Source organism: Ictalurus punctatus, chromosome 7, assembly GCF_001660625.3.
Source record: "Ictalurus punctatus breed USDA103 chromosome 7, Coco_2.0, whole genome shotgun sequence".
Taxonomy (NCBI): Eukaryota; Metazoa; Chordata; class Actinopteri; order Siluriformes; family Ictaluridae; genus Ictalurus; species Ictalurus punctatus.
The window spans coordinates 8,225,309-8,249,803 of NC_030422.2; the positions used below are offsets into that span (position 1 = coordinate 8,225,309).

Here is a 24,495-nt window from a genome sequence, read left to right on the forward strand (position 1 = left end):
GTTTTGCTAAATAAATGTGGCGACTACTTCGCTTTTAGCTTCTTAGTTAGTCTTCAAAACAAGTTATATATAGAAAAAGCCCAACTATTTAACTCTAGCTGGAATACTTTCCTAGCTAGAATAAACAGTAGCTACTAAATAAAATAAACCAAACTAAAGAGGAGTAAGGACATTAGGACTCGCTTTACTGATTCGACACTTCTGAATGAGTCCGTTTGTGAGATTTGGATTCATTTGACTCAGCACTCGGGGGTAAAAATAGCATGCAACTGTAGCTTTTATTTGGCGCTGTTGTGATATCCTTTAAGGGTACATTTTTGTTCCTTTAATGTGTATCTTTGACCTAGAATCCTTAAAATGAGTTAAATGGCCGTAAAGCTTCCAAGGAAAACTACTTTCCCCTGAGAGTGTAACCTACATGATATTTCCTGCTCTGAGTGGGGACGAATCAAAACATGCACCGATTCGACTCTCAAACAGATTCACATCTAAGGAGTCGACTCGGTCAAGTGAGTCGGTAATGCCCGTACTCTTTTTTCGTCTCTGCATCCGCTTCCTCTGTCTTTGATGTGATATGATCACAGGCATCGGACGCTCTGACTCGCAGCCCTAGGTTGCGCCGTTTGTTAGCCCAAGGACGAGGAGACGCACGCGGGACCTCCGGCGCAGCACGCGCGCAACATGGCCGCGAAAGACAGCGTACCGGCGAGCTTTCTGAGCGTGAGCCGGGAGATGACAGGTAATTATTTACCGCAAGCACGCGCCGGACGCACTGAAAAATTCATGATGCACTTCTTTTGATGTGTCGCTATGGCTTCGTTACAGTGATTTAGAGTCACGTTCGTGCTCGTTCTTCTGTAACTTGACTGACTTTTAGAGCTTTGTGAACGCTCGTGAAGTAGTTTATTATGAGGACTAAACTGTGCATTGGTTGGAACTGTGCAGGACACTGTGCATTGTACTTGTGCATGAAACTATGCATTAAATGTACGAAATTAAATCAAGTGCATTACACTAATATAGTTCTTGCTGTCTAATATGACCAAATACCCAAATCAGCAGTGTTGGTTCATTAATAATGTGCATGCCAGCCTTGTGTGTCTGTAGGGAGGGGGAGAGGGAAGGGGCGAGATGGCGCACTCCTTTGAAGTGTCTGGAATTGGAGTTGTGCAGGCGGGGAGTGTGTATACGTGTGTGTGTGTGTGTGTGTGTGTGTGTGTGTGTGTGCGTGTGCGTGTGCGCGCGCGCTCGTGTGCATGTAATATCTGAGGAAGCAGGTCATCCTCTGATATCTTCAGGGTATGCATTGGTCCTATCACATGCAAACCTATGAGTCACACACACTCTTGAGAGAGTGAACTCATCATTGGTACATGGAGTGTGTGGTGGAAGTGTGAAGACTTCTCAGTTTTAATCACTCAGACAGGCTTAACGTGATAATTAATCTCCACCAGCAATACTGTCATCACACTGTGGTGTGCTCTTAGTGTTTTCTCTCTCTCTCTCTCTCTCTCTCTCTCTCTCTCTCTCTCTCTCTCTCTCTCTCTGTTTAGTGCCATTCATTCATCCTGAGTAAGTGCTTTATTATTGTTAGGGTCACGGTGGATCCGGAATCTATCCCGGGAATACTGGGCATGATGCACGGGAGTCCACTGCCCCGCTGACTTATTCACATCAAGGGGCAATTTAGTGCAAATAATCCACCTAGCATGATTTTGGGAGGTGGGAGGAAACCTGAGAATCCAGAGGAAACCCACACAGAGACTCCTTACAGACAGTAACCAGAGCTCAATGGAATTTGAAACTGTCCCCGAATCTCTCTCTCTCTCTATCTCTCTTTCCCTCTCTCTCTCTTGCTCTCCATCTCTGTGAACATATGCCGAGGTCCAGGCCCTGATGTCCTGGCTGTCCACAAGAACGGGCAGCTTTAATTAGCAATTCTGTTTTAAAGTTGATTACGAATGAATTATCCGCTTGTCCTAGTTATCCCCCCATCCGTTTTCCCGCCGCACCGGAACGCATCACTGACTGTGAATACAAGCGAGTGGTATGTTAAATGTGACATTAATTCAATGAACGCTGCCCCCCCCCCCCCCCCCCCCCCCCCCTCACCTTTTCAAAGATACTGTATATTTGCAGCCTGGTCTCATGCAGTGTGAATCATCCTACTGCATTTAGGTCTTTATATCCGAGGAGTAATAGGTGTGTGAAGTGTGTGGGAGTGTGTCTCTGTGGATGTAAAGCAGTTTTGTAGCACAAAGAATATTCCGAAACAGAGAGCGGGAGGGTTTTTAAACATGCTGTCTTGTTGTTAACATAAGGTTTCTCTTATTCACAGAGAGCATCAAGAGCGTGATTGACAAACCGTCTGTCAGGTTTGCACAAGCCATCAAAGTGGAAAGCAAGAATGGGAAATCAGAAGACAGGGTTTTGGTAGGTTATTATATTAATTGCACTCTTTAACCAATGCCAAAGAGTACTTTACTTCCAGTCATTATACTTATTTAGGCATGTTGAATTTTAATGTCATGCTAATTACCCAAATCATGGTTTATGTAAGAAATAAACCACCATTAAAAAAAAAAAAAAAAAACTTTGCGGTGGTAACATTAACACTGCTTCATGTCAGCCCACATGACACCACTCTTTACATCCGTGCTGAGCAGAAAAGCATCTCAGAATGTGCAGCCAATTTTTATGCCATTTTTCTGTTGGCACACGCAAAGTATACACACACAGTACATTATTGATGAGTGATCATCTTTGTCAGTTTAAACTGAACCGTCATACATTCTTTTGTTTCTTACCCTCTTTCGTATTCGTTCTTGTCTTTTGTTACTGTTTGTCCAGCTTAATTTACGCACTTTCCCTACATGGTTCTCTCTATTACTCATTCTTTTCATCAACTGTCTCGTCCCTGTCTCGTTCGCCCCGTCTCATTTCGTTTTCCTCTATACACTTTGCACTTCTTCTTCCCTGTTTTCCATTACTTAAATTTCAGGTTTGCATTCTCAGAAATTAGGTGTTTTTTCTGTTTAATGCAAAGGGAAATTTTGGTTTAGTGCATTTCTTTAGCACACACACACACACACACACACACACACACACACACACACACACACACACAGAGTCTGTTTGATGTGGGCGTTCCACTCTGTCTGGCACCCTTTCTCCTTGTCTCCAAGGGGAAGTCTGTGTGAGAGACACATGTGTAGTGGAGATGTCAACACAGGGCTCCAGGTCACACTGAAAAATTTGGTCTGAAAGACACACACACACACTCTCAAACACACACACACACCCGTACATATGCCTTTGCCTTACTTCTTATGAGGACCTTTCACTGACGTAATTGTTAATGCGGCTAATTAATGCCATGCTACATGTAAATCTAACTCTAACCTTAACCTCAGTAACCAAAAGAAAACAGTTTATAAAAAAATAAAAATAAAAAAAAGAATTTAAAAAAAGCATGTTTTTTCCCCACAATATCCACACGTGGTCAAAACAATCACATATTCCTTTCCTACACACTTGGTGCCAACGCAGTGGATTGGTGCCAGAAAGGAAGTGCATGAGGGCAGAGGATTTTTAGCCAACTGGCACACCTCTGAGAATAGTAAGGGAAAGAAGGAAACAAAGAAAAGGAGATGGATATATTAAGATATGAAGGAAATATGTAGGGGGACTTGGTGGTTATGATTGCTGCCTTGTCTCTTTCCCCCTTCAATTATTTATCTAATTCCTTCTCTTATTCTTTTCCTCCGGTGTCTCATCCCACACTTTCACATCTTATAACAGCTCAATTAGAGGTTGTGATTGCTACAGTTAGTGGTGTGACAGCCCTCTTGCGCTAACATTTTCTGCTTTGTTGCACAGAGATTCACCCCAAAATTGCTGCGAAGAGCATTTCTGCCAAGGCCAAGTTGTCCCATAAGTCTGTTCTTACCCTAATTAAAGAAATAGTTATATAAGAAAGCAAAAAGAATAGAATACAATTATCCCCTTAACCAAAACATTGGCACTGGAGGTACATGCTAAGGCAGATATCATGTTCTAGAAGTTTTTCCTTTTTTTACTCTTGTTCTGCCCCCTAGGCCCTGCCTTGTAAAGTTTAACGCAGTAAATGGACCAGAAAGCTGGCAGAAATTCAAATGAAATAAACCTTTATATACAGATATTGAAAAATGGAATGTGGACGTTTCCAAATCTGGACAGTTCTTGTCATTTTACAAAATAATTTATTTCTCAATAAGCCGTATACATAGCTTAGTAATCCTGTTGAAACAAGTACATAAAAGGGGATATATAAGAATTACATTTCTTTTTAAGATGTCTTAGATACGTCCGTGTTGTAGCCTAGGTGCTGCTCTAGTTTTGATTGTAAGGTTGGGACAATATTCCAAACGATACTGTTACGCTCCCGCTGGCAGATGGCGCTGCGGCATCGAAGCGCAAAGATTGCTGCAGAGCGCGCGTGGACGAGACTCTTAATTTACTCCTGGTGTCTGTATTTTAGTTTGATTAAGTTGGTTATTTAAAACCCTTGTTTTGCTGTGCACGACGAGCAGTATTATCCGTTAATAAGTAAGTGAAAGGTGAATGCGTTAGTATGCTAAGCAGTCTTGTTTTCATGTCCTGTTCAGTTTCCTGCCTCGCATCCAGTTTCTCGTTTTCCTGTCGAAACCGCGTTTTCCGTGGTTATTGATTTACGTGTAAAATAAAGACGTTGATCAGCACCTGCTCCCGCCTCTCCTCCCTGTGTAATAACAGAATACTGCGCCCATAATGCGGAAGCAAACAGCTCACCGCGGAAATTGCTCAGCTCCACCGCCTTCTAAAGCCGCTGCAGCCAGCCGGGCCATGCGCCACGCCGCCACCCGTGCAAGTTACCCCGCCCCCGCGGCCGGAGAACTACCCCACGCTACGCGGGCAGCCAAACTACACAAACTCCTGGGGCTTCCCATTGCAGGGGTATTACACCACGCTGCCCAGTCCAGAACCGAAGGCTAGCCTAGAACTTTTTTTGGGGGGGTAACTGCAACCTCAGAGCTCCAGCTTGAGACCTACGGGGAGGTCTCTGCTGTGGAGCCCCAGCCCGAGGTTAACATGGCAACCTCTGGGCCTCCGTCTGAGGTCAACTTGGCGGACTCAGAGCTCCAGCTTGAGACCTACGGGGAGGTCTCATCTGTGGAGCCCCAGCCCGAGGTTAACATGGCAACCTCTGGGCCATCGTCTGAGGTCAACTTGGCAGCCTCTGAGCTCCGGCTTGAGACCTACGGGGAGGTCTCAGCTGTGGAGCTCCAGCCCGAGGTTAATATGGCAACCTCTGGGCCCCCGTCTGAGGTCAACATGGCGACCTCAGAGCTACAGCTTGAGGCCTACGGGGAGGTCTCAGCTGTGGAGCTCCCGCACGTTGAGGAAACTGTCCCGTCGTCCACCCCTGCCGATGGGGCTGTCCCGTTGTCCAGCCCTGCCGAGGGGGCTGTCCATTTGTCCAGCCCCGCTGAGGACGTCCCTCCAAGCTCCGGTCCTGCTGGGGGCGTCGTCCAACGTTCTAGTCCCGCTGAGGGCGTCGTCCAGCATTCCAGTCCCGCTGGGGGCATTGTCCAGCGTTTTTCTTGGTTATTGATTTACGTTTAAATTAAAGACGTTGATCTGCACCTGCCTCCCGCCTCTCCTCCCTGTGTCGTAACAGATACGTTCTCAGTGTATTGGGCATTATTGTGCACGTCACTTAAATGATGCAAATGTAAATGGCAAAACCTCATGATATATGTAAATAAATGCCAGGTGAACGCAGTCATGAACTGTTACCAAAACTACCATACTACAGTGCCCTGCATAAGTATTCACCTACTTGAACCTTTCCACATTTTGTATTGTTACAACTTGGAACATGCTACCTTGTGCTGGAGAGAGTTACAGCTCAGATAAGTGAAGCTGTTCACAGGACAACAACTATGCTGTGTTATTATTAAAACAGGCCATATATATTTCTGTTTGGAGTTTGCCAAAAGGCATGTTGGGACCTCACAGGGTTCCCATAGGTCATGGAATTTCTGGAATGTCATGGAATTTTAATAAAGCCTATTCCAGTAATGGAAACTCAGGGAATTTTATCATTTTGGGCTTAAAGTCAGGGAATATCAGGGAATTTTGTTTGTAAATTTTTCAAACGTATTAGCTAAAGTGATATACTCTCTCTCTCTCTCTCTCTCTCTCTCTCTCTCTCTCTCTCTCTCTCTCTCTATCTATCTATATATATATATATATATATATATATATATATATATATATATATATATATATATATATATATATTATAAGTATTTTTTCTTTTTTTTTGTTTACGGCATTTGTAAATACACTGATTTTATTTCCATTAAAGAAATATATTTTGTTTTATTAGGACCATTTTGTTTATGAGGTGTAAAGACTAGTCATGAGATAAGTATATGTTCTTTTTAAGCAATGAAAACTAAGTTTTGCACTGAAAATATCTGTTAACCAGGAAATTGAGCTTACAGATTTAATGGGCTAAAATAGTTTTTTTCTGCTTAGTACCCAGGCAGTACAATGTACCATTCTTCATACAGTAGGTCACAGAAATTCAAGATTTTGGTCAGGGAAAAGTCATGGAAGTTTACATTTGTCTTAGAGTGGGAACCCTGATCTCAGTAAACAGGGAAAAATGAGATCAAAAAAAGAACTTTTTGACCTTGGCACAAAGCGCTACGTTTGGCAGACTGGTTTATCACCTTAAGAACACCATTCCCACAGCAAAGCATAGTGGTGGTAGTGTCATGCTGGGAGGATACTTTTTATCAGCAGGAACTAGGAAACTTGTCAGGGTTAATAGGAAGAGGGATGGAGCCAAATACAGGGCAATCCTACAGTGAATACAACAATTCTCTGCTTTTTTTATTTAATCATCTCCTTTGTGTTACAATAAACAAAATATTTTGTACATATTGTGTAAATCAAATGCTAAAAAAGTTTAGTACATTTCAATTCCAGGTTGTAACTCTACAAAGTGTGGAAAAGTTCAAGGTGGGTGATACTTAAGCAACTGTAAATAGTAAATGAACATTTGTTAGCATACTGTGGCATACTAATTTGTTATACGAATAAGTATGGTAGTATGCTGTTTTAGATATAGCCACTGAGGGTTTTTTTTTTGTTTGTTTGAAATCTTTCCACCTTAATAAAGGGATTCACCATCGCCCCTCGAAAAAATTCTGATATTTGCATTCAGGTTGTCTTATGCACTAATTTTCACAAAAAGAGGTGGAATGGAAACATTAGTACTGATAGGCAGGTCAGGTCGTTTGGTCATTAGAAGACAGGGGGGTTGTAAACATTTCAGGCACGTATATAGCTTTGTTTGAACGTAAGGGTAGCTATCGGATTTGATCAGCTTTGGAATGAAAGCAGCGGTAAGGGGTGGGAAGTTAATTCCTGTTGAGACAGTTCTGATGCAGCAGCTGTGACCCCTGGAGTGTATAAGACAGAAAGAGAAAGCATAGGAGCAGAAAGGTTATGCGGGCACAGTGTGATGTGATGTGTCCCTCTAGGCTCCTTGTCATCGCAATGGCCGTGTGTCTTGTCCCCATCCCTATCCTAGAGGCTTGGTGGCAGCTGTGAACAGTGTGATTTTGATCTTTTTTGGCTTTTTATTCTGCATTGCCTCTCAGTCCCTTTCTTTTGCTCAGTTCGGTTCATTTTTGATTCAGGTCATTGCGGTTTAGTTCAAATTGACCAGGCAGATCTAATCTCCTTATGCAGACATTAAATCTATTAGCCTCATTGGAGTAACACAGTGATACAGTCAAATAAAGCATGTGCTGCTTGACCTGAACAAACAGACCTAGTTGAAATGCTGTGTGCTGTGACCACTAAATATTAATATCAGACAAGCTGAACCATGGCTACCAAATTCACATGTTCTTTGATGTTGTGATATAAGGCACACAAACAATGCGAACAATGCTGTTCATGAACTTTAAGTATTTGCAGCTTTATTGTAGTAAAATATACCTTTGTATCTTAAGGTTTTAATCTAGGTTTATGTAGAGCTGTAGGACCCAAGTCCATTCTTAGTGAAAAGAGGTTGGGTTTTTATCCATTTTTTGAAGATTGTGACGGATTGTGCTGCCTGGATTGAGGTTGGGAGTTCATACCATCACTGGGGGATAGGCATTTTGAAGGTTCTGGAAATGGACCTCATGCCTTGCTGAGTTTGAGCTACCAGGTGACGGTCATTAACTGATCGCAGGTTGTGCGGTGGAACGTGAGCATCAAGGCCTTGAATTTTATGCATGCAGGGGTGTGACATGGGTCTTTTTGGGTTGGTTGAAAACAAGGCGTGCTGCTGCATTCTCAATTATCTGACGGGGTTTGGTGGAGCTGGCTGGGTGGCCTGAGAGTAGTGCGTTGCAGTAGTCCAGTTTTGTGATAACAAGAGCCTGGATTAGTAGTCTTGTGGCCTGATCAGTGAAATAGGGTCTGATTGCCTTGATAGTGTCATGAATTCTGCTAAGTGCCAGGATATTTAAGCCCAAAACCTGGTTGCTTCTGCCAGGAGGATAAGACTTGGGTGTAGATGGATCTTTCAGCAAGATAATTGCCCCATATCTATGACATTCATGCAAATGCACACACAGACCACAAAATCAATGAGGCTTTGAATTCGAGCCCTGTTGAAAACTTGTGGTCTGATTTGAAGAGGGAGTTCACATGCTCAAACTAAAGAATATAAAAATGGGATTTTTTTTCACCCTCCATCAATGTCTCCTACATGTTCTCTACATTGATAAGCTTTGTCCAGCTCGACCAAGCATTAATTGTATAGTTGTGGTAGACATATGGTGTCTCTTTTCAGGTGGTCCTATATAAAAATTTCAATTTGAATTGAAACAGGTGGATGAAAACCTTAGAGTAATTGATAGGCAAGCTCAGTTTAGGTCCTGAGGCAAGTGGCAAATAGGGAGAGAGAGAAAGAGAGAGATTTTAGGTTTCTGAACTCTGACCAGGTCAGGTAGTCTCTTGCAAGTTTTTTTTTTTTGCATCATTTGAATTCTGTCTTTGAACTGTAGACAGCTAAGGACCTCATGTCTCATGCTGCTCTACACTTGCACCTTCTGTCTAAGTCACCCGTCTTCCTCTCATTCATTATTTCTTTCTCTCTGTCTCTGGATCTTCCTTTGAAGTCAGCAATTCGTCATGGCACAGTGATTTACAGGTCAATACTGAAAGCTCTTTGCCCATGATATGGGGCATTAAGCCCTATCACAAGAGTCTATCTATTGCTTTCTCTTTCTCTCTGTCTCTCTATACATTTTCGATAGCTTCCTCAGTGAGCGAAACCTTTTAGGATCCTGTTTGAAGGCTGAGATCAACAAACTGCATTCTGGTCAGTTCTCAGCAAGTACAAATATCTTGAATATAGGTGAATTCAATTCAGTTTGATTTGTATAGTGCTTTTAACAGTATTAATACAGATAACAAGAAATTCAGATGTATATTTCGATTCTTAATTAGTAAGCCAGTGGAAAGGAAAAATCCCTTGATACAGCATGAGAAAGAAACCTTAAGTGGAACCCAATTCCAGATTGAACCAATTCTCTTTTGGGTGAAACTGGATAGCCAATTATAAATCATTTCATTCTACAGTTGTAGAACAGTGTATCTACCCTTCGGATATGGTGCCAGTTCATGCGACATTTTAAACTGACTTCTACTTCAACATTAATGCCATTACTGGTGAGTCATATGTTTCCCCATCTCTTACTGATCCTGTTTTTAAGCAGCAGCATGCAAAAGGCTTAAGATGTTTTCAAGACTTGTATAAAAATGGCACTTTTTGTAGCTATGTACTGCTATCTTCTGAATTGGATCTGTCAGAATCCCGTTTGTTTAGGTTTTCGCAGATTAGACATCACTCTGCTACTCTGTTTCCTGATGACCTCTAGCCCCGATACAAGTATGAGAAGAGTTTCTGAAATTTACTCCTTACCACAAGTCACAAATTTGCAAGAATTTATATACGTCTTTTAGGTCTAGATGATCGTTCTCTTTATAAAATGAAAAGAGTGTTGGAGTGTGAGCCGGGAGAACTTTTTGAAGAGCAATGGTGGGTGGGTGCGCTACACAGAATTAATTTTTCCAAGCCCCGGCCCTCTGAAATATTTCCTAATATTGAAGACAGATGCGATAGTTGATGTGTCTGAATTGTATTGACATTTGACTTGCTTTAGAAATTTTTGGGGTATCAAAAGGTCAATGGTCTCGGTTTAATTTAAACAACTGGATAGTTTAGCCTTTGCTTGCTTATTAGCTAGTTCAAAATATAATAAACCCCCAACTGCATCTTCATGGCTTGTGGTGGTATATTCAGGTGTTTGTATGTATGATCATTTACCCCACCTCTACTTGTGTTTTCATTAGTTTTGTTGTTTTTATTGTTATTGGTATGTTTTGGTTTTCAACACAAAAAGGGATAATATTGTGAAATAACCTATCTAATTTTGTAATAATGATTGTTCTACATTAAAAAAAGATTGAACATACAGTTGTAGAGCAGTACTAAGTGTGTCGAAAGGTTGAATATGAGAATATTGTGAAGAGGAGTTCTGTGACGAGCACCGGACAGTGTTTATGATTTCAGAAGCAGTTTTTAGGTTCAAATCTACAGTATCCAGATAAGATTATCCACTTGGGAATTAAATGGTTTTGGGGAGTGCAAATTATCTTCTTCTTCTTCTTTATTATTATTATCATTATTATCATTATTATTATTATTATTATTATTATTATTATTTTATTTTTTAAGCTAATTTCAAGGTTTTTTTTGCTTCAAGTGAGAACAATGCTAGGAAAAATCTAAACAATCTTCTGTTTGTTGTATAATAATCTTGTAATGACAAATATTAGCTCAATTTATCTATATTTAAGATTGTATTATGATTTCCCTGGACAATACATTTGCAAATTCCAATATTGCAAAATTATTAAATTACTTGATTTTGCCCTGCATACATTTCTATGCAATCAACTGCAGTTGCTACACATCAATGCTCTTTGTGCTCTTGTTTTTTTTGCAGCTGTGTACAGATCTACAGCACTACATCACTTCAACAGAGCGTGGCACGTTAATAATTAATGTATCTGTTTAGGCGCTTAGGTTTTCTGAGGCAGTTTTCTTCTATCTTCCAGTATTTATTTTTTTTTCGATCTGTCAAAGACAAGACTGAAAATCTCATTTGCATTTTGGAGAGCGTTTTAGTCTTTTGGTGTTCTCTGATAGGATTCATCGGTGAGACTTACACACCCATTTTTTTCATCCAGTCTCTCCATCCCGTGATCATGCAACGACAAGCAGATGAATAGACAGAACAAGTAAAAGAAAGAGAAGGGAAAGTTGAAGTCTTTATTAACCGGATTCCTAGTATCTCCATCATGTGGCTTCTTCTCTCGCCAGGGAGCCATTACTGAATCATTAGATGGAGGACTTGAGGAGCTGGAAATAACAGAGCAGAACACAAAATGGCAGGAGGAAATGAACAAGGCAGAGAAGAAATACAACCCCAATTCGAAAAAAGTTGGGATGCTGTGTTAAATTTAAATAAATGTAAATAAAAAGAGAATGCAATGAGTTGCAGATCTCATAAACCCATATGTTATTCACAATAGAACATAGAAAACATATCAAATGTTTAAACTGAATAAATGTACCATTTTAAGAAAAAAATTAGGGAATATTGAATTTGATGGCCACAACACGTCTCAAAAAAGTTGGGACGGGGACAACAAAAGAAACAGCTGGAGGTTAATTGAGAACAGGTCAGTAAGACGATTGGGTATAAAAAGAGTATCTTAGAGAGGCAGAGTCTCCCAGAAGTAAAGATGGGCAGAGGTTCACCAATCTACGAAAAACTGTGTCTACAATTTGTGGAACAATTTCAGAATAATGTTCCTCAATGTAAAATTGCGAAGACTATGAATATCTCATGATCTACAGTACATAATATCATCAAAAGATTCAGAGAATGAGGATGAAAATCAATACTGCATGCGTCTGATCTTCGGGCCCTCAGGCGGCACTGCATTATAAACATTCATGATTCTGTAATGGAAATCACTGCATGGGCTCAGAAACACGACCAGAACTCATTGTCTGTGAACACAGTTCACCGTGCCATCCACAAATGCTGGTTAAAGCTCCATCATGCAAATAAGACGCCATATGTGAACATGATCCAGAAACACCACTGTCTTGTCTGGGTCAAAGCTCATTTAAAATGGACTGAGGCAAAATGGAAAACTGTTCTGTGGTCAGACGAATCCAAATTTGAAATTCTTTTTGGAAACCATGGACGCTGCATCCTCTAAACTAAAGAGGAGACTGAACATCCAGCTTTTTATCAGCACTCAGCTCAAAAGCCTGCATCTCTGATGGTATGGTGGTGCATTAGTGCCTATGGAATGGGCAGCTTGCACATCTGGAAAAGCACCATCAATGCTGAAAGGTATATACAGATTTTAGAGCAACATACGCTTCCATCCAGATTCCATCCCATCTTAACTTCTGAAAGACTCTCTAAGATACTCTTTTTATACCCAATCATCTTACTGACCTGTTGCCAATTAACCTCATTAGTTGCAAAATGTTCCTCCAACTGTTTCTTTTTAGTAACACTTACTTTTCCAGCCTTTTGTTGCCCCTGTCCCAACTTTTTTGAGACATGTTGTGGCCATCAAATTCAAAATGACCTTCTTTTTTTCTTAAAATGGCACATTTACTCAGTTTAAACATTTGATGTGTTTTTTTTCTACATATCTGTATGTTCTATTGTGAATAACATATGGGTTTATGAAATTTGCAAATCCTTGCACTCTGTTTTTACATTTTATTCAGCGTCCCAACTTTTTTGGAATTGGGGTTGTAAAAAGAGAAAGGTGATCAGTGAGAAGACTATGTATAGCTGCATGGATGATTAAATCTGAATTTTTATAGTATTGATTTTTTAGAGGTAATTTTTCAGTGTCTGCTTACAAAGGTACACGTGATGATTTTTGTTTGTTTCTTTACAAAAATGTAAATGTAAAATGTTTCCCCTGTACATTCTACTAGAGGTGTTACTAGTTAAAGTGTATTTAACCCTTTACTGCGTTGTGTTGCCATATGGCATCAATTACTTGAATTTTTATTAATTCAAGTAATAAAAATCCATAAAAGCTTCTTTTTTTAAAATGAAAATGTAATAATTAATGCAGTGAGGGTTAAAAAGCCCCCATTTAAGGGGGACTCCGAATCCCAAGTTCAAATCCTGACAATGCCATCTATGGGGAGGAACCAATACTCCTCTGGTAATTAACAAAGACACTAGTCACTCCCGGACAGCTGCGAAGTCATGTATGCAGAAGACGGCAGATAGCACTTCCCTCTAAATGTGTTATTCTGCACGGTGATGCAGCATGAGCAGCAGTTTGAAAAGATACGCTCTCTGAGGATTAGTGTTAGCCGGATAGGAGCGAGCTGGCTGGTGGGTGTAAATTGCCAGGGGACGGAAAGCGGCCTTTAAAGTTATGCATGTTTCTGTTTCGCAATATCCTGTAAATTCTTATTTTGGTTATGTTTCAAAGCTTCTAGGATTACACAGAGGCTCTTAATTGTAGTTCGGGTTTCACAGAACTGTCATCATATCCAGCTCATCATGGGCAGAACTGGAACCCCATGCCAGTATTTCAGTTTTACCTGAATTTCAGAGAAAGGAATCTCTATTTATCCAGAATTTTATGTATTACACAGTCTCTTATTCTGCACAGCTGTACTGCTGAATGTTGCCAAAGAGATAATTATATATAATTATGTATAATCAGTATGGACATGAATGGCAACAATATGTTTGTGAGTTACATGTTCAAGGATATACCCGGGGAACAATACAGGAACTTGTGGGGCACCATATTGCACGATTTCTTTTGTAACTCTAACAAACTGGTAATGGTCTATCAAGTATATACTATAGAGTATATGTAGGTATTTTTGCCTAGTAAAGCCTCGGTATAGACAAACGAGCAGCTGAAAATATCTATGAGTAGCCTATAAGTAAAGTTTATAGTGATGCACACATATCGTCACTCAAAATATAAAACACAAAGCACTATAAAAGACTGAATCTAAACATTTAAACATTCCTGTAAATAATATCTTCAGATAATTCGGTTTTATTTGTATAGCACTTGCTAACAGTAGTGTCCTAGCTAAAATATTATATCTTTTCAGATCTAATGAATGTTTCAAATTCGAGGCTTGTGCCGAGCTGCATTCCTGCATTTCAGGGATTTTTCTGCCATAAGAAATATTTTTCACTTTGCTCCTTACATCTATGAAGATGAAACGTAGAAGGGAGAGAAAAAAAACGGAAAAGAAGAGCATCAGGCTTAGGAAAAGTGTGACGCTGCAGAGGAAAGATCAATAGAAGAATATAATAATAATAAAAAAAACATGGCGTCTTTCAGAATGAATAGAAGAAGGAAGCAGAAGGACGCTTGTGTGGAGAAAGGGAAAGGAGGAACGGGGGGGAGAGGAGGGAAGGGGGGTTGACTGCAGAAGTTTAGACTTATGCTAATCGGTGTATGATTTGATAGAGTTGAAAAGGCTGTCTTACTCATCTCAAACCATTTTTGCATGCATCCGTGAGATTTGTTTCTTCCCCATATCCTGAGTTTTCTCCATCTCTCACCATCCTCTGCTGTCTCTTTAATTTGCAGTCCCACACACTCACATTCATATCAGTATCAAATGAAAACACAAATACAGACAGTGCAGCCATTTGCTAATGGATGTCCATAAAACATTTAAACAAACTTTAAATGATGGTTTGATGTTCTTCAGTAAGTGCTTTATCCTGGTCAGGGTCACAGCAGATCCAGAGTCTAGCCAGGGATCACTATCCGGGAATGTTGTTGTTATTATTATTATTATTTGAGAACATTAGCATGGCATGATTTTTATTTATTCTGATCTTTTTTTTTGTTATATTTTGTTTCATAATCATCATAAGAAAGATGATTAGGGTTGAATTATTTATCAATATTGTGTACTGCAGTGCTCGTACTGTTTAACAGCGCTTTGTGGTGAAGGTGAAGATGAAGATGAAATTGATATTGTAATACCATGCAACACAGGTCATAAATAATTCACGATAACAGACAGTGTGTTTGGAATTATCGTGACAGATTAAAAAGCAATCAGTATTAATGTAGTGATAATTCTATGTTGGCTGATAAACACTCAGTTTGCTTCTTGGTGTAGGTGCGGAGTATGATTTAGAAAAAGGGTCAGGGCTTAAACAGCTTCGGCAGCAGATCTTACACGCATAAATCCAGTATTTCTAGAATTTCTTTTGGCTGGCGTTCAGGATTTTAATTAAGCCTAGTTCATTAAACTCTTTTTTTTTTTAAATAGATACCTTCATTTATTACCTTTACCTTAATTTATGTGTAGATCTTTATGTGTAGTCGTGTTCTCAGAGACTCGCTTCGACCCATATGAATCTTTTCGGGTTTTTATTGCTATAAAGGTGGAATGTCTTTTGATCATCAAGTCTTTCACTTTGCATTTAACTCTGGGGGTTGGGGGGTTGGGGGGGGGGGGGGGGGGGGGGTTAGCAAGCAGGGGCCTGAAATGTAATAGAACTATAGAATAACTATATATATACTATATATAAAGAACTATAATAGAACAGAAGAACTCCTTCTTCAAGATCATATACTGTATAACCACAGCACTGTTGAATTCTCGATTCTGATTGGTCAGAAGGTGTTTCAAGTACAAGACCTTTTTTTATATTAACGCACTTGTTCAAACTCGTCCTTATGCTAATTCATACGGAGACCTTTATTCCACATTTAAGGGTGGAGTCTCGAGTGTCGAAGCTTTGTAACAGTCAAAAGCAAAGCTCTAACTTCAGTTTTTCGTCCATGGAAAAGTCTTCAAGACAGAGGACTTTGTCAGTAACATGACAAGCTGGATATTTTTGTCTTATTATCTTCAATAGAGAGAGAGAGAGAGAGGGAGGTGAAGGGGAGAGAAGGAGTATTTATAGCTGCTCTAACATAAGCAATAACAGGAAGTAGTCAATGTTTTGCAGTCAATGTCAGATGTAACTATAAATAGATAAGCATTGTAATTGTTAGCAAATTCGCTGTAATCAAAGAGGAAGAAAACAGTTCAGGATGTGCTCTTAGGAAAATAATCACCATCATACCACCCCATCATTGATTAAGTGTTGTAGTCTGTATATATGTAACATCATTCTATATTAACAAAGTTACCAAGGTTACAATAATAAATCGACTGCTAAATGTATTTATTACGAAATGTTTCAGGTGTTGGCTACATGGCGGCTGTACCTCATGGCGCCAAAATTGCCAACCAAGGTGCGGTAGCATACATAACCTTCTATACACTTCTCTCTTAGTCATGTTCAACATGGTTTACATTCAGGTGTATTGTGCTTTTAGGTGGAGCAAACATTTAACTACCTGGAGATTCGTGCTATAAGCCCTCATCCAGAGAATCAGGTGAGGAGCATTCTGCAAATCTACCACGCTTTATGTTTGTATGTTTCTCTTTATAACCAAACACCATGTCTCTTTCTCTCAGGTCGTCATAGAGACAGACAAGTCCACCTACGTCTTCAGGCTACAGTCGAGTGACCACATGGATCAGCTGCTCGGCCACATCAACTTCACTCTCTCGCGCATCTTCAACAACTCCATGTGCGTGTGAGTTTTCAGGAGAACATTTTTTATAAAAGGGGTGGGGAGGAGGGTGTGTGTGTGCGTGTGTGGGTGTGTGTGTGTGTGTGTGGAGGGGGGTTCTTTATTTTCTGCGTTATTTGTACCAAATCGCAACACAGAGTAGCAGAACCACTTGACACCATGACACCATTCACATAAGACTTGTATGCTTGATTAATTGTAAGCATAGTTTATATATATATATATATATATTTTCTAACATACTTCTATATGAGCTGTATTTATTCAGACAGACTCGGACAGCCATGTGGGGCGGATTTTATCTGAGAGAGATGCGTGTCTCAGCTACCTCCCTATTTTTTTTGCACGTTATCGATTCGAGCAAGGAGTCCAGCGCCACTGTTTAACGGTACGATGGAATCACAATACAGAAGTGTAGTGGATGAGTGCTTAGTCGGCTTATCCTTCAAAATGTAGGCACGTTCTTATTTATTTATTTATTTATTATTATTATATTTACAGGAGTGTACATCAAATTAATGTGCCGTTATTTTATTAAGTGGGCAACTCAAAATTGGGAATTAAAAGCAGTGCTTTTTGCATACACGTTATGATTACAATGTCTCTTTCTTATGTATTACATCATTGTATTACAGTTGAGAGCAAAAAAAAAAAATGTTATCCGAGTCTTCGGTCTGCATTTTCTACCCCTCGATATTTTAAGGCAAGTGCTACTGCTAAAACGCCTCGTCTTGGACACCTTTACTTTGGAAAAATGTTGCAACCTCAGAGGCATGAACTCCACACAACTCCACATAATTTGGATAATCTCAACGTAGAGCTCAGAAACCCAATTTAACCCGTTTAACCCAATTATGAGTACGAGTAACTTTCGCTGTACAAATATTGCCATAACCTTCGGACGCTTGGACTTTTGGAATGAGTCACGAACTCTGAAGAAGGGCAAAAGGTTAAACTGCAAGCGAGTGGTAATTGATTTTGGCCGACACATTAGGTACTCCTTTCTCAAGTGGATTACTTCTATTCACAGCACGGGTTTCTTTTTCACGCTCCAGAGGCTGAATTGATATTGCACAAATTGCTGCATGAAAAACACCATCTGAATCCTCTGACTTCTCTGAAATTCTCTCTCTTTCAGTCCCTCGATCTTTCAAGCAGATGGTGAGGTCCCTGATGGGGGGCATAAATATTCGCCAAGCTCCGAATCATCAGTGGAGGCTCAGAGAGCGTGTGGTGAGGAAATCCCCCACTCACGGAGAGATAAAGACCAGTTAACATGCCTTCTTCATTATGACTAATTTGTTCTGCATATGTTAATCGTTCTAATTTGTTGTTCACAAAGTCCTATATTTAGCATCTAATTTTCTCTCATTTGTTGTTTCCTTTCGAACCCGAGTCAGCGTTTCATCCTTTGTTCTGTGTGGTTCTGAGCGCTGGTGGGAAAACGACTCCCTTAGACTTTGCAGCTCCGTCTGCAGTGAGAGCGCTGTTGGGAGTTAATTTCACACCAGTGACTTTGCCACACACTCTGGACTCTTTCAGGAGGTTTCTCGGAGACCTACGCTGCGCTGTGCGACTACAACGGCATTAGCTGCAAAGAGGAAGTGCAGTGGGTAAGACGTGAAGGTCACACGGTATCTCTGTGTTCACTTAAAAGGTTTGAATTTTGAAATAAACAGAAATCTCTTTTTGTCCTCCACTTTAAGGATGTGGACACTATATATCACTCCCAGGACAATAGGGAGCTTAATCTGTTGGACTTCGCTCACCTAGAGAGCAGGTAGAGTAAACTCTTTAAAAAAACCTAATAAATTCACTTGGGTTTTTATAGTAAACCACTGCAAAATCACACAAAACACAACTTTCTATACTGCTAACAAAGTCCATGTTGTTCTCTGAATGGGAACAGACCCAAATTTACATTTTAAGTTACTGTTCCAGCAATCATTATCGGGAATCATGATCCATCATGTTTATAAGTTCAGTTGACCTTGATATCTACCCCCAATATTTCTCCATATCATACATGCATTCTATAGGAGTTGTTTGATGATAAATAAAAGGGTGTGGTTGATGAGGTGATTGACAGTTTTGGACATATCAATTAGCTCTTCTGCCATTTTTTTAAATGGGGAGGATAAAAAGAAGACAGATCTTTTGGATTTTGTATTTCTGAGTGATAGCTTGGTATGCAGGTGTTAAAATGTCCCGCTCCCACGTGAAATGAGTGCAGGTCTGTGATTGTATGATTTATTCCCCTGGAGCTAGGTTCAGATACCAGCTGTATCCCGTGGCTCTGTGATTAGCTTTCTCTGCCAAGTGAGTCGGGGAACATGATGAAAACTAGCGTGTGACCGCACAGTAACATGAATAGGAATATTGACTAAAAGGAATTTTCTATTATGGTACAAGGTCCTGTTTGCAGTGGTGTAGAAAGAAACACACCAAAGTAGATTATGCTTTGTAAAAAGTTCGCTTGACGCTTTCGTTTCTTTTATTTAATTAAATTTTTTCTTCCAGTTTAGTTACTGCAGTGAATTGATCTGGCTTTGTTGGTATTCAAACTAACAATCTTCTAATTATTATTCATTTCTAGGTATTAAATCAGGTCCTACATGAAAAAAAACTGCAATTTGAAGACTTTGGTTATAATTGCCAACTGTTGTAGATTTCTAATTCCAGCTATGCCAAAGATGTTCATTCATTCAGTAATCTTTAGTAAGTGCTATATCCTGGACAGGTTTGTAGAAGGAATACTAGGCAGGAGCAGAGAATGCACTCTTGATGGGGCACTGGTCCATCATACACCCGTTCACACACTCGTTCACACCTGGGGCAATATAGAGTAGCCAGTCAGTCTACCACTGTGTATTTGGGATGTGGGAGGAAACCAGAGAAAGAGGAAAGCCATGTGGCTAGGCTAACCTAGACACTAACCTGAGCTCAAGATCAAACTGTAAACCTTGGGGCTGTGGCAACATTACCAACCACCCATCTATTAATATTTAAAGCCCATTGTGTGGCTGTGGCTCAGGTGGTAGAGCGGGTTGCCCACTAATTGTAGGGTTGGCAGTTCAATTCCCAGCCCACATGACTCCACATGCTGAAGTGTCCTTGGGCAAGACACTGAACCCCAAGTTGTTCCAGATGGCAAGCTAGCGCCTTGCATACTCTGCAAGCACTGCTACCAATGGTGTGTGAGTGTGTGTGAATGAGAACCAGTGTAAAGTGCTTTGTAGAACCCCTAAGGTTAAAAAAAAGTGCATATACTGTAAGTCCATACCATAAGTGCAGACCAAATAATAAACCACATAAACAGGAGATACAGCATCAGCTGTTGCTGTAATTTCCATTAAAATATGATCACGTATAAAAAGCTGACATTTTCTATATAAACAGCGTTTTCTATACATACGCAGATGCTGGCTATTACCCTAACCACTGCTAAGAAGAATGGAGTGAAGACAGCATTCACAAATATCGAAGCTATTATTACAGCTAATGAGCGTCTCTGCTGACTTCCTGTCTGGCACAAGCCATGGCATGCCTGCAGTTAATGTCAGACAAAATGTTCAGTTTCACTTCCTGTGTGATATTCATACGCCTCCAGCTGTGTAGAAATAGCCCCGAATCTTGACACCTTGGTCAAGGAAATTGACACATATTTCATTTTATATTTAAACTGACACGAATTGCATGTGGTAGTGGGGGAAAAAAACCCATCAGGAAGTACCATCTATTTGGAGATTGACACTTATGCAGTGCAGTATGATGACTTTGTGGTTTGAACTACATTACAAAGAGTTGAGGAAGATCAGTTGTTTATTAGAAATGTGTCCTATACAGTGAAATTGTGTTGGGAATTATATAGAAGCTTGGACAGCTGGTCCGTCATTTGGTGGAAAATGACATGAGAAATCGCTTGTTTTCAGTCGCCTAAGCATGAATGGATTAAATCTTAAATCAAGAGCTAGCCATGTCTAATCTACACATAAGCATAGTCCGTAACGTGAGTCAATACACAAGAAGGCAGCAATAATCTAGGATAGTCCATAGACAAAAACGAGGGAAAAGTGGAACAAGAATCACGCACACTAGGCTTAATCACAGACCAAAACACTGAACAGGTGAACACAATGACAGGACAGGGGTGTACCAGCAAAGAAGAAAAGCACATGATGTGAACCTGATACAAAATAATATAAAATCAGCATGCTTTGTGCTCATGTTTACACTGCGTGCTGAGAATACGTGACTGATGTGAGAGGAAATTAGATAATTAAGTGTGGTCACAGCTTAAAGGTGTGGTTGTTGTGTTGAGAAGGCATCACGTCACGCTTGGCACCAAGGGCTACATACTATGTTGTTCATCGAATCTTTGGTTGATATATTTATTTACAGTTAGCTATTGTTAACAGCAACAATAGTAATAAAAACAATTAAAGCTGCAAGCAGCATTTTTGGGGGCCAAGCACCCAGACACCGTAAGCCGCACATTCACAGACCCCGGACAATTGTTGGCTAAGCAATGGCAGGAAAGCAGAGCCAATACTTTAGGCAAAGGGATTTAAGAGCGAGAGTGTTCAAAAGTTATGACCATGAATGTATTTCCAAATTAGGCTCAAATTTGACCCAATGGTGGCACTAGAGCGTTGGCAGGACTGGGCCCAAATTTGGTCACAATGTTCCTTAGACCCTCCCCAATCAGTGTGCCAAATTTTTATCACTTTACCAGACAGTTCTATAGACATGCACGCCAAAAGAAGAAGAAGAAGAAGAAGCAGAAAAGGTAGAATAACAATAGGGTGCATACGCACCTTTGGTACTTGGACCCCTAATAATAATAATAATAATAATAATAAAAATAATAATAATAATTTTATGCATTCTTTTAACCAGTGGGGCTCCACAGACAAGTCTCCTGTTTTGCGTTTTGAAAAGAGTTAGATGGTGTGCCACAGATAGTTGCCATGACAATTTTGATTATAAATGTAGCCTGTTTTTGTGATCAATATTCTTGCTGTCAGATTTTTTTAGGTGGTATTTCTTTGCCCAGCACTAAACTTTTTGCTATTTATCTCTGCCATGATATGATTTATTCTATCTGTTCTGTTTTCTTCCAAGAAAGAAAGTTGTGGAGCCTTGCCAAGAGTTCCTCGTTGCGGGAAGTGAAGCTCCAATATGGTATTGTCAGAGATGTGTGATGAGCATTTTGAAATCACTGCTCAATGGGGGGGGGGGGGGGGGGGGATAAGAGGGATCATAAAAATTCCATGTTATTTTATATTTAGTACTGTCCTGAATAAACTATTTCACATAGCAGAGTTCACATAGCAGATGTTTACATATAGTCCACAAGACAAGGTTATAGCTGAATTTATAAAAATTACCCCGTTCAAAAGTTTACATACCCTTGATTCTTAATACCGTGTGTCGTTACCTGGATGATACACGACTGATTTGATGTTTTGTTATAGTTGCTCATGAATCCCTTGTTTGTCCTGAGCAGTTAAACTGCCCACTGTTCTTCAGAAAACGTTTCTTTTTTTTTTTTTTGTATATTCATGGCATATAATGCTCCAGGTTATAACACTACAAATTGTGGCAAAAAAGCACATTATTGAAGTGTTATGAGGCATTATTAGAGTTGCCTACAAGGAATCATTAAACAATTCTAAGCACATTTATAATGATTTATGGGCATCACAGAAAGTGTTACTGTGTGTGTGTGTGTGTGTGTGTGTGTGTGTGTGCGTGTGTGTGTGTGTGTTTTGTTTTTTTAATCTTGCTATTGCTTTAGAGGTAATATGTGCATGAGTATGAAACATGTATTAATATGACTCTTCCTCCCAGTTATATATAAGTCCCTTATGAGAACACAGTCACAAGCTTTGCTTTAATTTAGGACTTGGACTTCTCTCTCTTTCTGTAGCTCTGTCCCTTTCTTGAAGGAGGAATAGGAAGTGAGTGGGCTATGACTCGTTCCTTTTTTCCCCCAGGGTAAAATGGTTATAGGCCCACGGCCAGGATTAAAAACCATATCACAGACACGCGGTGCTGAGTAGTGTGCTGCCCTGGCATTAGTTTCCCCATCGATCTTCACTTCCTCTCTTAGCTTCTGTCTCATAGAGCGAGCATTTCTTTCTAAACGTGTCATTTTGTACTATTTCTGTCTCTGGATGTCACTTGTGAGGGAAAAAGGTTGGCTAACAGTTTTTTTAGAAGCTTTTTTGTCTCATTTTATTTCTCTTTTTTGTGTGTTTTGCAGAGACCTTGCCGTCATCGTGGCATCCATGGCGTACAACACATGGTTCACCAAGCTCTACTGCAAAGACATGCGCTTAGTAAATATCTTTCATATTTGATTCGTAAAATTTTTTTCTTCCACCCAAGTTATTGGGAATATACTACTTGGAATTTTTGATGCATTTGGAGTTTTTTTTTCTTTTTTCTTTTTTAGACACTCATTAGTTATAAGTGTCCTTACTACCGCATTATTCTGAGATACTAGGGCCAATTTATCAGATCCAACTCGAATATTTTTATGTTGAAGATTTGGTTTAGAACATTGAAGCTGGCAAAAGTATTTGATAATGAATTTCACGTATACTGCATATAAATTGTGTGTACAGTACTTTATACAAATTTTTTATATATGTAAATTTTTTGTCAGCTAACTAAGAGTAATATTTGCTTTTAAATACAATATATTTGAAATTACAGGTTACGGTTTTGAGCACTAATGAAACCATAAATACAAATCTCAAAAATTCAAATGTCAAACGTGAACTAGCTAGAACGAGTATTTAACACCACTGTAGAAAACTAGCTATTTGATTCAGAACATTAAATAAACAAACAAAATAAACACACTGAAACTGGGAGTCCTGGTTGCTTCATCTGTAAACTAATTTTCGTAAAATAGTTTTTTGTTTGTTGTTTTTAAGATTTGAATTTTTGAGATTTGTGCTGATTTTAATTGTTTGTTTTATTTACTCTATACTGTACTGTAATTTCAAATGATATGTTTTTGAAGGCACACCTTACCCTTAGTAACTTTACAACAATGAAGAAAACCTGACAGAAATGTACTTTTATTAACTACATCACAGAAAAAAAAAGAAATTTATATGCAACCACAATTTCGAAAAAGTTGGGACAGTGTGGAAAATGCTAATAAAAAAGGAGTGACTTGTAAATGTATTTTGATTTAAACAGACAAGGTATTTGATGTTTTACCTAATCAACTGCATAGTTTTTTGAAGGTAAACGTTTATTTTGAAATTGATGCATGCAACATGTTCCAAAAAAGTTGGGACAGGGGAAATTTAGGAGTAATAGAGATGTGCCGAGTTGAAATAAGAAGGTGATGTGAAACAGGTGAGACAATCATCTATTCATAGTATATAAGGAGCCTCAAAAAAAGACCTAATCCTTCAAGAGCAAAGATGGGTCGAGGCTCGCCAATCCGCCAACCGATGCATCAGCAAATAATCCAACACTTTGAGAACAACATTCCCCAAAGACAAATCGGTAGTATTTTGGGCATTTCACCTTCTACAGTGCACAATATAATTGAAAAATTCAAGGAATCCGGTCAAATCTTGGTGTATAAAGGGCAAGGCCGAAAACCACTTGTGAATGTGCATGATCTCAGATGTCACTGTCTTAAAAACAGACATGAGTCTGTAATGAATATCC

General features: G+C 39.6%; 1 protein-coding gene across 4 annotated transcripts in view; it reads left to right on the forward strand.

Annotated features, from left to right (window-relative positions):
- The first annotated feature begins 406 nt into the window (after nucleotides 1-406).
- carmil3 (capping protein regulator and myosin 1 linker 3) overlaps nucleotides 407-24,495 on the forward strand; it is a 59,015-nt gene continuing 34,926 nt past the window's right edge. For 2 of the 4 annotated variants that reach the window (XM_017473166.3, XM_047156665.2), the window contains exons 1-9: nucleotides 412-739; nucleotides 2,339-2,433; nucleotides 16,399-16,449; nucleotides 16,534-16,593; nucleotides 16,676-16,797; nucleotides 17,933-18,027; nucleotides 18,337-18,407; nucleotides 18,501-18,574; nucleotides 23,063-23,138. In XM_017473166.3, coding sequence (XP_017328655.1) covers nucleotides 682-739; nucleotides 2,339-2,433; nucleotides 16,399-16,449; nucleotides 16,534-16,593; nucleotides 16,676-16,797; nucleotides 17,933-18,027; nucleotides 18,337-18,407; nucleotides 18,501-18,574; nucleotides 23,063-23,138 — 702 coding nt within the window. In that variant the 5' untranslated portion in view covers nucleotides 412-681. Of the gene's footprint in view, nucleotides 740-2,338; nucleotides 2,434-16,398; nucleotides 16,450-16,533; nucleotides 16,594-16,675; nucleotides 16,798-17,932; nucleotides 18,028-18,336; nucleotides 18,408-18,500; nucleotides 18,575-23,062; nucleotides 23,139-24,495 lie in introns of all 4 variants that reach the window. The other 2 variants (XR_006982789.1, XM_047156663.2) reach the window with 2 other exon arrangements.